Below are 13,581 nucleotides of genomic sequence, written 5' to 3'. Positions count from 1 at the left end.
AGCACGAGGGAGTAATGAGGGAGCATGAAAAAGAAAGGTGAAGGAAACTGGAACCCTGCTTGAAGACAGGTGAAGGAAACACGAAAAGAGCCTCTCCTGAGATCCAAGGAAAGGTAAGTAGATTTTTTTTTTGTCATTATGTTCTGCAAGTGTAAGCCGATCAAACGGCAGCAGCTGGATTTCAGCTTTTACTGATGAGATGAAACAAAGAGCTCTCTCAAACAGGGAAGCAATCATTTTTTACTTGTATTCATAGAAATCTGTGATGCTTCAATGAGCTGTGTTAATTCAGTTTTTCTATCACTGCATTTATAATCTAAGACTGAGATCAGAGTCAGTAAAAATGAATGTCTTGAGGAACGCTGTCACCATATCGGATCATCACGATTGTTGTGTTAAACCTGACGATGATTTTGTCGTGATGTCTGTGGAAAATCTAAAAAGTAAATAAATAAATAGCGGTAGTGCTCTCAGCCCAGCCCCTCTCCTTCTAGGGATCTTTGAATTTCAGGTTTTTTCTTCATCATTTAGTCTCTAAGACTTTTATATTGATGACGTGGTCAGGTGTGTGGCACCAAACAGTCCAGCAGAACAGTACGTGAGTTTGTGGAGTGTGTGGATGATGGGTTTGCCTCACGCTAACCCATCATGGATTAAATTAAACCTCAGTGCCTCGTCAATCAAGTTATGAATTTAGTCATTTGATTAAATTGGGGCTCTATGTGTGGGTGTGGGTGGGTGGGTGGGTGTTTATAGCGTACACAGAGAAACTCCTGCTGTGATGCCCATCAAACTTTATCTAAAATAGTTTTTGGAAATAGCAAAATTTTTATAGTTATCAACACTTTAATTCACATTTAATGGATAATAAATTTTGAAAGAAAAGTGTCAAATACTGGGAAATATGATTTTAAATATGAAAACACACACTTTTGTTTTTACTCTCTTAACTCCTTTATTTTAAAAAGAAAGGTGTTTTCATGAGTATTTTTCATGTTCTAGACGTCTTTAATGATCTGTATGTTTCTGACAGACTGATTGTTAAAATATAAAGTTTTATATTTTATAATTAATGGCTTTGCGTGAATTTTGCTTTTACTACAAACTCCAAATCAAGTAATTGCTTGTGTACAAGCAGAAAGAACACAAGAACTGGTGATTAGGAGGTCAGGCCCAATACATTTGTGCATATAATGTATGATGTTTTGCAATAAGACATGATACAATATGGTCTGATGGAATTATATTATATTATATTATATTATATTATATTATATTATATTATATTATATTATATTACATTATTCATCCATTCTCTTCCACTGGGGGGTGGAGCCTATCCCAGAATTATACAGATACATCAGATTCTAATTTAATGAGTTGAGTCTAATACGTTGTATTAAATATAACCAATTTACAAATGTGGCACCTGGCAGGATTAAGTGCAGCTCAGATCACTTGGACATAGACGTGACTCTGTCTTCATGACTCCTAATCCCAGATCTTTGCCTCCATCATCTGTTTTTTCCCTCTCTTAGGTGGTCGCTCAGACAATGACAGCATGAGTGTCAGTAAGCATTAAACTCATCCACCTAACCCCGCAAGATTACCACAGATTACCAGGCCCCGAGGTAGGCCTGAGACGCTGGACTAATCACTTCTTCGTGAGTTCAATCCCTCTCACTGAGGTGGAGGAACAGGTTGAAGAACGGGATGTGCCCTGAGAGTGGAACTGATTAGTCTCAAAATCCGCAGGATAAGATTCAGATGTTTGTCTTTATCTGAGAGGGGAGAAGATATTAATATGAGACCTGAGCGGTGACTGCAGTAGAAACATGGGCTAAATGTGTGACCAAAGTCTCCAAAAGGAAACAAAGGTCCCAGATTTAAAGCTGGCCTGCTTCTCTTCATCATGCTCATTTCCTTTGAGTGACACTGCAGCAGGAGGCGAGTTAGAGCTCCCCCTGCATCCTCTGGCCCGCACATCTGTCTCTTCTTTCCTTCGTGCTGGAAAAGATTAAATCCCATCGCTTCATCTTTCTTTATTCCACTGTTCTCTGACCTCTGCTCAGCGCCAACCATTCTCCTTCTCCAGCGCCGCCCTACTTCCATCTCTCCAACAGACTACTTTTTATCTTCCCCTCCGACCTTCGTTCCACTTCTCAAATACCACTAATCCCCTCTCCTCACTTCTCTCTCTTTCCTACCACTTTATTTTCAATCTCTATTGTATTATCGCAGAAAGCTCCCCAATCTTCTGCTCCAGACAGGTCACCAGAACCTGTCTGGCTCTTGCAGCTATTTTTGACACACACTTGCCAAAACCATTTCATTTCTCATTTGGCTGCTTTTGATTTGAGACGCAGTCATGCTGGAGAAAATGTCCAGACGTAACCGCTCCCTGCTGTCGCTGTTCCTCACCTCTCTGGCCCTCACGCTGTCCGTCTGGGCTTTCTGCACCTCTTATTGGTGCGAAGGGACACACAAGGTGGTGAAGCCGGTCTGCCTGTCGCCAGTCAAGATGAAAAACTGCGGGCAGAACAACAGCCAGCCGTACACCACAGGTAAGACATACGGGCCACACAGTGCTTATTCTGGACATTTCAAGGATCCTGGTTAATTTGGCAACAGCTGAAGTCACTGATGGTAACAGCAGATGCAGTTTAAGCATCTATATTTGTTTTGTTTGTTTTTTAAATGGCCTTTTAGGATTGCTGAGGGACTTTTTTCTTATTTCCTGCATCATTTTGAAATTTGTGCTTTATTTGCACTGTTGGTAGTTTTACTTCCTTTTTTTGTAGTTTTCCATACTTTGGGATTAGCTGTGATCAAATAGCCCAAAAGCCAACCAACCAAAACAAAAGATATCTGTAATTTTGACCTTGATGGAAATCTTCAGGCTCTGACTGCACATACAGTAAACTTATTTATCATGTGATTGATAGTCTGAAGAGGTGAAACTGTATACTGCTGTATATACTTCTTGCTTTGTTCTTTTACTGCAGGCCATATAAAGCCAAACAATCAATAAAAAGATGTCATCCACTGATATTTTATTTTTCAGTTGGACAGATGATTCAGTGTAAACTGAGAAGACAACTGATACAAACTCATAAATTCACACACGATGTTCTTTACAGAAGGCAACACCTTGCTAAGATGCAGATATTCATCATAGCAACATAATGTTTATAGTTTTGCATCTAAAAACATCTCTGCAGGTTATGACACAAAAGGTTAAACTCACTCTTAACATTTACATAATCTGCTTCACCTGTTTTGCTCATTGTTTGATTTAGTGTCACTATGAATTATGGGACAGCATTGTCTCCTTTGGTTTCTTGGAGGATGAGCCAGAGTTAAGGAAGATAATAAAGGAAGCATTCGAGCTCCGTTCCTTAGAGAATTTAAAGAGCTCTTATTATGTGCCTGCCACGCTGCTGTTTCTAGGTCACTTCACTCAGAAGAAAACAACTATTTGAGTATTTGACAGCTGTGCTGTGCTCCCATTAGAAATGGCTGCTTCCCTTTCCAGTATTCCTAGCTTCCTTACTCTGCCTTGTGCCACACCTGACATTGGCTCCACCACCTTATGTGGGTACAAATTTCGGTTGTCATGACCAGACTTTTCCATAACTTATGCAAACCCCATCTGACGAGTTCTGGGCCACACGTGGGTCAAGGCGCAGAGTTCTCAAAACTTCTGTTTTCTTACTTATCTTAACCAGCTTTGATGGATGCAGAAGAGCATATAACAAATCTAAGCTGTGTTCACTACTTACTCACAGCTACCAGACAGTTGGAGCATTTGATACATGCCTAATTGAATGGAAACCAGTTTCTAAGAAAGTGCTTTCACCCTGAGGTCAGTTTAAACAGGAATTATCCCTTTTTCTCTGAGTTGCCATTTGCCTTCTGCCAGCTGGATTTCTTATTTCTTTTGGCTTCACGAGCAGTTTGTGCAGAAAGTCTGAGTGCAGGAATCCTCAGTGCGCCACAGTGTTGTCGCACAGCGCAAGTCATCGAAAATGATCTTTTTCAAAGTGCATCTGTGATGATGTTGTGGGGTGTGGGATCGTGCAGGCTTCCCTGTCACTTTTACTATTTTCCTGTTTGCTTATTACAGTACGACATTAGTAGTTTTACTATTACAGGATCTCCACAGCTGCTTGGGTTTAAGTATTTTTAGTCTTTATTGCCAGAGATTCACATAATCCCAGCTTTGTTGCTTATCTCAGCACTTTATAGCAGCAGCTGCATGTTGTCTGGATTTGCTAACCCACTTTACCATCATTCAGCATTAAACCAATTTTATCTCTGTGTAGTATTTAATTTTTATTACATAAAAGAAGGACTGATAACACAGAGAACAAGGTTTCAGGGCTGGATTGTGTTACACGCTGTGACCCAAAGGAAACCTACTTCAGGATTTAGAGCACTGTTGCTAGCATACTCTTCTCATATTTCTGCAGCTCTAGTCTTATTAGAGCAAAAGCTCCTTGGGAAAAAAACAACAACAACACAAATGATTCAGTTAACTACTTAAGTTTGCTCATTTCAAGCAAAAAAGTATGTTTTTATACTGTTTTCGTCCCCCTAAAACTCCTGCTTTACCTTTTTTTTTTTTTTTACTTGAATCATTGCTCTTCGCCTGAGTTCCCTCTAATGACATTCATTCTACTGTTTGTCTTCATCCAGAGGTGCCCACCCCAGACCCCAGGAACCCAGCCTCCAATGTCACGCTGTCTCCTCAGCAGAAGGAGGAGCTGGCCAGGATAAGGAAAAAGCAGCTGGCCAACGCTGTCCACTACATCTGGGAGACAGGGGAGGACAAGTACATGCTGAGATACTTCCACACTGGCTTCTGGCTCTCCTGCGAGAAGCACAATGAAGGTTGGTGAGTGGAACAGACTTTGATCAGGGATCGAATAACTGGGGAATTATGTGCCTGAATAACCTCCATAAAAAACTCTCCATGCAATATTCAACGGCTTTCTTTCATAATATCAAGGTGACACTCTCATGTCAAAGGGTCTATGTAAAAGTAAATCAGATGGCAATAAATTACTTTTTAAAACAAGTTTAATTAAAACATTTTTATTACCATAATGACCCAAAAACTAAAGGCAGGTTTAGATAGGGGAATAAGTTAATGACCATACATTACAATGGATCAAACATCACTTGAAAATGGGCGGCAACAACAGATTTAAAAATATTATTTTAACCCTGTTTATGAGCATTAATTAAAATAGCCTCTTCAGACTGCAGCAAAGATAACTGTGAATAAACAGAGCCTGCATGAAACCCTGTGACTAAAGTTTACAGCATTTTTTACTTGCAAGTGAAAATGAAACTAGAAAGTGACTGGAACACATTTTAATATTAAAAAATGTTCAGAAACTTCCCTGTTTAAGAAACTAACAGGGAAGGTAAAATAAGGAATGAGTGAAATAAATCCAAAAAGCAGAAAATCCGAGTGTCTCAGTTGAAAGTTTGGTGTGATCTGCAAAATACTTCCTTGACAAGCCATTTGTCTGTCCTCTTTCACCATGGGCTGGAAAAACAAGCCACAGTCAAAGGAGCATTAAAAGCTAGTAAACAGTCAGTAGAGCTAATTATGCAGTTAGTATGCCATTAGATTATTGCTGGCTTCACTGTAAGAACACTAATAAGTGTTGCAGAGTATTTTTATGCACAAATACCTGACAAGTAATTTGATTGTACCTACTATTTATTTTCACATTCACAGCTGTAACCTTATTGGTCATTAGGCCATCTTGCAGCACTGACTGGTGTGAAATGACAGTGACAGTGCTCAGGTATGTTACATCTGGACTTGCATCAGTCCAGATGTCCCACAGAATGAACCTCGCCTCTTCCTCTGCCTGTGTTTTAACTGCTTCACAGGTTTGTGCAAATTTGAAAACTTTATGCAAGAACCCATATTATTTGTTTTAACAGTCACTGGCAATCTGGTTGATGAGGACAAGTTGGAGATGTGCTTTCTATGAGGTCACATCTCAACATGAGGGGACAAGTCTAAAGATTTTGTATGTACAAACATATTCATATGTTTTAATCTTCATGTGAGGTTTTGTCCGAGCTTTACAAATCAAGTGGAGATCCCAGCCTCTTTAAGTATACGTTATTATTCCCTCTTTTTTAATGTCCTGTCACTGGAGCTCAACAGGGACATGCTGTCCAACGAATAAAACACAAACAGCATACTTACCCATTTGATCTCGCTGACTCAGCCCGATGAAATCCCGTATTTGCTTCAGAGGAAGATTTGAATACATTTTGTTCACAGCATTGGGATTGTGGATTTTCAGAGTCCAAATCTATCATTTTACTACTTTTAATATAGTGCACCTCATTTAAGCCGCTTTCTAAGCCTGGATTATTGTTGCTATGCAAATAACTGATGGAAAAACTGTTGGTTGTATGGAGTTAACACATGTGAGTCACACCATCCTCTCTTAATGGTAAAAGAAGCTTGAAAGGGTTTCTTCTTTTCACAAACTAAATGATAAACACTGTTACTGTTGTTAAGTGGCATATGGGCTACATAGTTATGAAAACACACAGATAAAAGCATATACAGAGTGATGTTGGGTATCCTGTAAATACAAAGCAATCACTGTCTTATATCCTTTGATGGAATGATTGCAACTATGACTGATTGTGGTTGCGTCAAAGCTGATTGTAGCTTTAAATTTGACCTTTGAGTATGTGTGTGCCTCTCAGTGTTTACAAAGAATTATTCTCTCCAAACCTAGTCTGTATAAAAGAGGTAGACAACTGTAAACATTATAAATGTAAAGACAATATAACAAACTTCTCAACCCTTGTTTTTAGGTGCAGATCAGGAAGAAAAGTGTCGGAGTTTCATTGAGCTGACACCAGGAGAGACACAAGGTTGGTCCAACACCAAATTTTCATCTCACAAAGGAGAACATTTTGAATAGTTAACCTGAATTGTCTTGGGGTTTTCTCTATATCCTTAAATGCTTCCAGGTGTGCTCTGGCTGTCTGTCATCAGTGAGTTCATGTACATCGGTCTCCTGGCTATGGGCTTCCTACTGATGTGTGTGGAAGCACTGTGCCTCTGCGCCAAGAGGGAAATGAACGCCCTCAAGATCAATGCCTTTGCAGCCATGTGCACTGTCCTCTCAGGTGAGAACGAATAACATTTTTTGAGTCCTAAAAGACTGTGGGCACTTGCTTGCTTGATCTAAAAACCTCAAAAAGATGAGGTTTGGATACAAAGGGTGGAAATGACTTTCCTCCAAAGGATGTGTGGGTGAGGACCTCAGTAATTCAGGAAGGGGTCCAAGTAGACCTTGGATGGATGGATGGATGGATGGATGGATGGATGGATGGATGGACTGCCATATTTCAGTCATTCCTACAATAATAACCTCCAAAATTTGAATTATTTTATCTTACTTTTTTTATTTTTTAACCATATTTTTTCAGATTGCAGCAAAGATAACCGTATCTCCATGTTTCCATCTTCTCCCAGGCATGATGGGGATGGTAGCTCACATGATGTACACAACAGTGTTTCAGATGACTGTGAGCATCGGACCTAAAGACTGGAGGCCACAGAGCTGGGACTATGGCTGGTCTTTTGCGTAAGTTTCAATCAATCCAAAGTAATTATTCTGTATTAAAGTAAAACATTCACCAACAATCTTCAGATTAGATGAAATATGTCACAGAGTTTGATTATCACCCAATATTGTCATAATATTTTATCAGGAGTATATCTTGGTCAGGAGTTTACATGCATGATTGGCATGGTGTCTTTTAATTGTTTTTCTGGACTTTTCTTTTTCTAGAGTGAAATGATTGCACAGGACACATCTTTAATGACTTTAAAAAACAAGAATTGAGTGCACAAGTTTGAATTTATTTGGAATTTTCTGTGATCCACCCCGGGTCAGAAGCATGCATAGAGGCTCAAAAAGATACATATACCACCACAAATATCTGGTTAAATGTCCCTTACCAAACACTTTTGGTAGCCATAAACAAGCGTCTGGCATAATTCTAGCTATTCTAGATATTTGGCCAATCTCATTGGCTGATTTGTTGGATTTTCAACATGGTTGAGGTCAGGGCTTTAGGTGGGCCATTCTAGGTGCATAATGCTAGTTGCTTTGTCCATTTCAAAACCAGTGTTGATGTGTGTTTTTGATCATTGTTCTGTTATAATGCCCATTTGTGTCTAAGGTGCAAACATCTAACTGTTGGTTTGAGGTAAAGTGAAATAATTTGAACATATTCCTCCATCTTTATTATCCACTTTGTGAAATGTATCAGTACCACTGGCAGGAAACAGCATGCTGCTGCTACCACTATGCTTCACAGTTGGTATAGTTGTCTGAGGTTTGAAAGCCTCACCTTTACTCCTCCAGACAATTCCTATTATAATTGTAGCTCAATCTTTGTCTCATCTGGGCATAAATGTTTCTCCAGGAGGAATTTGGCTTTTCCAGTTTCCAGTTTGGCTTTTTCAATTTCCTGGTTGGAAATTTCAGTTGAGCTTGAAGGTGTCGGTTTAGGACCTGGGACATCTTTCTTGGTCTGTACTCTGAGTCCACGGCAATGTGAAACTGGTTTCCAGTTCATGGGAGGCTTGAGCCTTTGTGGTTCCTAGGCTGTTATTGAATTTCATAGGTCTTACCCTCGTCAAGTTAAGACAATGTAGAACCTTCAGCTGAACTTTGAAGTGAGTGTATGTATATGTTTGAGCTTTCATTGATACTCCTGACCCTGTGTGGATTAGAGAAAATCTCAAATAAAATCAAACTTGTGCATCCAGTTCTTGTTTTTTTAAATCATTAAAATATATGGTGTACTGCCATTCCACTTTGGAAAAAGAACCCTCCAAAGAAACCATTAAAAGCCTCAAATTTCCATTGCATTCTTGCCCGTGATGAGTGGATGTAAATGGTAAATGGTAAATGGCCTGTATTTATATAGCACTTTTACTAGTCCCTAAGAACCCCAAAGCGCTTTACATATCCAGTCATTCACCCATTCACACACACTGGTGATGGCAAGCTATGTTGTAGCCACAGCCACCCTGGGGCGCACTGACAGAGGCGAGGCTGCTGGACACTGGTGCCACCGGGCCCTCTGACCACCACCAGTAGGCAACGGGTGAAGTGTCTTGCCCAAGGACACAATGACCGAGACTGTCCGAGCCGGGGCTCAAACCGGCAACCTTCCGATTACAAGGCGAACTTGTAACATGATCGCCCCGTAAACTTACTGACCATAATTATAGATGCTATGTCTCTTCAGTAGTTACATGGCACTTTAAACAACTTCACTGTACCATTTTCTGATGTGATCAAATCTTTACACAACCATTTGTAGTGGCTGGTCATCTCACTAAAAAGATTCAATCTTTTCCCCTCTCCAGCATGGCATGGCTTTCATTCAGCTGCTGCATGGCAGCTGCTGTGGCCACATTGAACTCCTACACCAAGACCATCATTGAGATGAAGCACCGGGCTCGGGTAAGGCTGGAGGAGGCCCGAAATACCACCAGTGCCCCCTCCTATGAGGAGGTTGTTCGAGCTGGGCCGGGAGGGATTTACTCCGTCAGTCAGCTGATGCAGCTTGGACAACAGGGGGCTCTAATGGACCCAATGTGGCCCAGAGGAGTGGGACCAGCTGTTGGACCTCTGGCATGTGGCGCTGGGGGAGCACTACTCGTTGGTGGAGGAGGAATTGGAGTTGGAGGCATGGGAAATCTTGGCGTTGGAATGGGACTGGGAGGAATGCCATCTATGGCAGGTGGTGGAGGAAATGGTGTTGGAATAGGAGGGATGGGAGGTGGAGCAGGGGCAGGAGTGGGAGCAGGTGGAGTAGGAGGGGGGAAGCTGGCAGACCCTCATGGTGTGGTTGTGGTGGAAGGCTGCGGCACTGAAGGATGTGAAGACTGTGAACGCGAGATGGACGAGATAAATTATGCCCTGCAGGAGGAGCGAGAGGACTCACTCTGCTAAGACTTCTGGGGGGAGAAGACCTCGGCAAACATCTCTCCACGGCAGATTTTACTAACTCACTAAAACTACAATAAAATATATTTTTAAAAATTCACAGGACTTGCACAGACACACACACACACACACACACACACACACACACCTTTAACAATAATAACTGCAGTTTTGTACAAATGAAGTTTCAAATCAATTCTAGACTATTTTCAGTACTACATCTATTACAGTATGAGAATTTCAATTTCTGGACCAGTAGTGAGCAAAGGAGCCCGAACTGTTAGTGTTGTGGTTTATTACTGTAAGAGTTACCACAGCAACATCTTCATCCTATTACAGTAATGTTTCTGTCGACATGGCGGTGTAAACACTGCAGACTTATGTGCACTATAGAAGAACCAAAATAACTGGCTTAAAGACAGTACGAGCTGCACAGAGCTGCAAGGTTGGGAGTTGGGATTATTATATTGGCAAGTTGATACTTGAATCAGAATATTATGATGTAACATTTGTTAGATTGGCCCTTCTACATGTCTTACACATGGAGTTAGCTTACACTTGTTCCTGGCTGGAAGTACATATAACTTTAGGCAATTGAAATTGAAACACACACACACACACACACAGTTTGATTTTTATAAAGCTGCACAAATTATTTTGTTTTTTTGATGATGATTTTTCTCGCTCAAGCAAATCCAGCCTTACATTTCTTCAGGGATTTGATGTAATTCAGTGACTCATTGGATGTTAGAGATGATGTGAATGTATTCAAGGGGCAGCAATACATTACAAATAATATAACACACATTTGCAATCACAGTTGCTGTATGTAGATTTGTATTTTTAATCTGTTTTTGCATGATTGTATAAAATTCTCTCCACATTAAGGTGATAAATAAACATGAAGCACATTCATTGCATGACTGGACTCGTCACTTGTAATAGACTTTAATGGAGTCGATGATACTAAAGTTCTTAGAGACAAGAATTTATTTTCTTTTTCAAGTTCATTCAAGTTATTTAGGGAGTAAAGAGAGGCTTTCAAACCTAACTTAACTGCACCATTCGTTGCTACGTGCACACACTTGACTTTCTGAAGATGATGTATCAGTGCGTCATTTCTACTCAGATTTATAGAGTTGACCTCTGTAAAAACCTTTTCAGGAGGAGACTTGTCAGGAAGAGGTCAGACTCTATAGATGCCCTTCTGCATCCAGCAGTATGCACGGATCCACTAGGACACCAGAACCACAAGTTTTTGGTATTTCCACATTGGCTTCATCATTGTTAGAGATACAACTCCAAGGTACTGTATACTGTATATTTGCATCAATGAAATCAAGAAGAACCAGAATTTCCAGTGTTTGTCATCTAAACCTGCAGATATTTCTCGAAACTGTGTCAGAAAAAAACGTAGTTTATTTAAGTTTCTGATGAATAAACCCACTTTTGTGTGAAATCTTTGGGTGTGACATGGCTCGTCTTTAGCCTGTGGCAATAATGGGGTAGACTGTGATCAACAGTGTCCTGTAAACTTAGTGCTTACATCAGAGTTTTTATCAGTTTTTATCATTTATGAAGATGCTGCAAGTGTATTTATCTTTTTGCAATGTAACTACATCACTACAATAAATTAACACAACACAGTCTGACATCTTTAAGTCAAAATACACAGAAAATAAATAAAGGCAAAAAAATATATATCTGCTTTTACATTTTAATAAACAAGAAGTTACAATTTTTAATTTTGGTCTTTAGCTTGGCTTTGACATGTTATATATATTGACCTTGACCTTGAAATAATTTCAGATGATTTCTACTCACTTTGGAATTATTGTGGCTTTTTTTCTTCTTGCTATTATGAGATTTACCTTTATATATTTTATTGAAATATTTAAATAAACAACTGGCAACATTTATAAAACATTAATTACTTTGGTGATCACTTTACCTTCCACTCAGAACCATCTAAAAATCCAAGTTTTAACTCGTTGAATAGAATCAAATATCTGCAGAACCAAATACCTGTTAAGGGTTCATCTGGGTCCCTCAGACACAGACACAGTGGATCGAGGAAAGAAAGAAAAAACAAGGATCAACAATTACATTCACAGAGAGATTTGGATGTTCAGACAGATGCTTTCAAATGCTGGACAGAAGATTATGTCAGTAATCTCTGCAATCAGGGGAATGAGAACGAGAGAGAGAGAGAGAGCTTGACATCATGCAGCGACAGAAACGGATAAAAGTCAACTGTAAGGTCTCTGAGCTGTATGTGGAGAGTAATTAAAATGTATATAAACTGTTGAATTATGCAACAGTTACACAACCAGCAACATATAAAAATTAGAGGCTTTCTAAAATTTGTATAAATTTGCATAAACAGACCTGTGTCACGTTTCATTTTTGGTATTTGGGAACACCTGAAGGTTCCCAAATACCAAACATGATGTTTTTGAAGGAAGCATCTAAAATAAATTTATTCTTTTGTGACTTGAAGTAAATAAAAAAGTAAGGCAGATGTCTTTAAGAAACTAGAACATGAAAGTAGGTCTTTTTTATTATGAAACAACATTAATCTTTCATGCAGACACTTCTGTGTCTTGTGTAACTTAAGAAAGTGTCCACTGTTAAACAGGACATCTGGAGATATGTGTATGCATGGAGGATTTGGCTCTTATTTGTAGATGAAGTATGATCATTGTGATATTCAGATCAGTTTGGTTTGGTGACAAATTTCTGCTACTACAGCAACATAAAAAAGGAGATTTCGATGCCGAGGTATTTAAAAATCCACACAGTAATGTGTGGATTGTTTCTTAAAACCGAGTTCAGGTTATTTTGGATTATCTACAGACCTTACTGAGAACACCAGGGATTTGTTAAATCTGAACTATTCACAGCGGGATACAAGGATTATACTATAAATAGTTTGGGTTTTTTGGTTTGCTTTTTAGGGTTTTTGATTTTTCAAATGTAGTTCTTATTTTTTTAGTAGGACAGTTACAGATAATGCATTATTAAGTTTTGAGTCATCAAAAAAATATATGGGAGAAGATAAATGGGAAAGGATGTAATAATAAAGAGACACAGTCATTAACAAGAAATTTAGTTGCCACTTACTTCAGCACATTTCCTGTTTTTGACACAAAACTGTGCAGCTACGGATGTAAATAGCAGTGGAATACTTCAACAACTACAGATTGACATTTTTTCCTCATTTAGAGCATGCTGTAATAAAGAAAAAAGGACTGCAATATTGTCATGGTTGCTTTATTAACTTTGTCTTGACATTTTGTGCAAGTACTGCATACTTAGCTGTGGATCATCAGCAGTGGAGTTACATCATTATGACTCTAACTACAGATGTGTATACTGGAAAGCCAAATCCTTTTCAGAGAGTAAATTTGTTATGATGTGGCAAAAAGGACCAAAATGCAGACTTGAACAAAAAAATGTAAACTTGAATTAGGTGGCATGCATCAGTCAATCAAAATCTAAACGTGTGCATGTTTGTGTACTAAAATTATTATTTTTTAAATGTTACAGAAGCCATTTT

The 13,581-nt window shown here is 39.2% G+C and overlaps 1 protein-coding gene across 2 annotated transcripts; it reads left to right on the top strand.

Annotated features, from left to right (window-relative positions):
• Position 1: 1 nt before the first annotated feature.
• LOC100710525 (germ cell-specific gene 1-like protein) lies at positions 2-10,942 on the top strand. Of its 2 annotated transcripts, XM_005457567.3 has the most exons (7): positions 2-113; positions 1,539-2,564; positions 4,699-4,893; positions 6,862-6,921; positions 7,021-7,179; positions 7,529-7,640; positions 9,440-10,942. In XM_005457567.3, the coding sequence occupies exons 2-7, from the start codon at positions 2,369-2,371 to the stop codon at positions 10,026-10,028; spliced, it is 1,311 nt and encodes a 436-aa protein (XP_005457624.1). In that variant the 5' UTR covers positions 2-113; positions 1,539-2,368; the 3' UTR covers positions 10,029-10,942. The 2 variants fall into 2 exon arrangements, with proteins under 2 accessions (XP_005457624.1, XP_025758006.1); XM_025902221.1 differs by lacking the exon at positions 2-113 and having other exon boundaries at positions 1,303-2,564.
• Positions 10,943-13,581: the final 2,639 nt, after the last annotated feature.

This window comes from Oreochromis niloticus, linkage group LG22 (assembly GCF_001858045.2).
Source record: "Oreochromis niloticus isolate F11D_XX linkage group LG22, O_niloticus_UMD_NMBU, whole genome shotgun sequence".
In the NCBI taxonomy this organism is placed as follows: domain Eukaryota; kingdom Metazoa; phylum Chordata; class Actinopteri; order Cichliformes; family Cichlidae; genus Oreochromis; species Oreochromis niloticus.
This window is presented reverse-complemented; position numbering and strand designations above follow the sequence as displayed.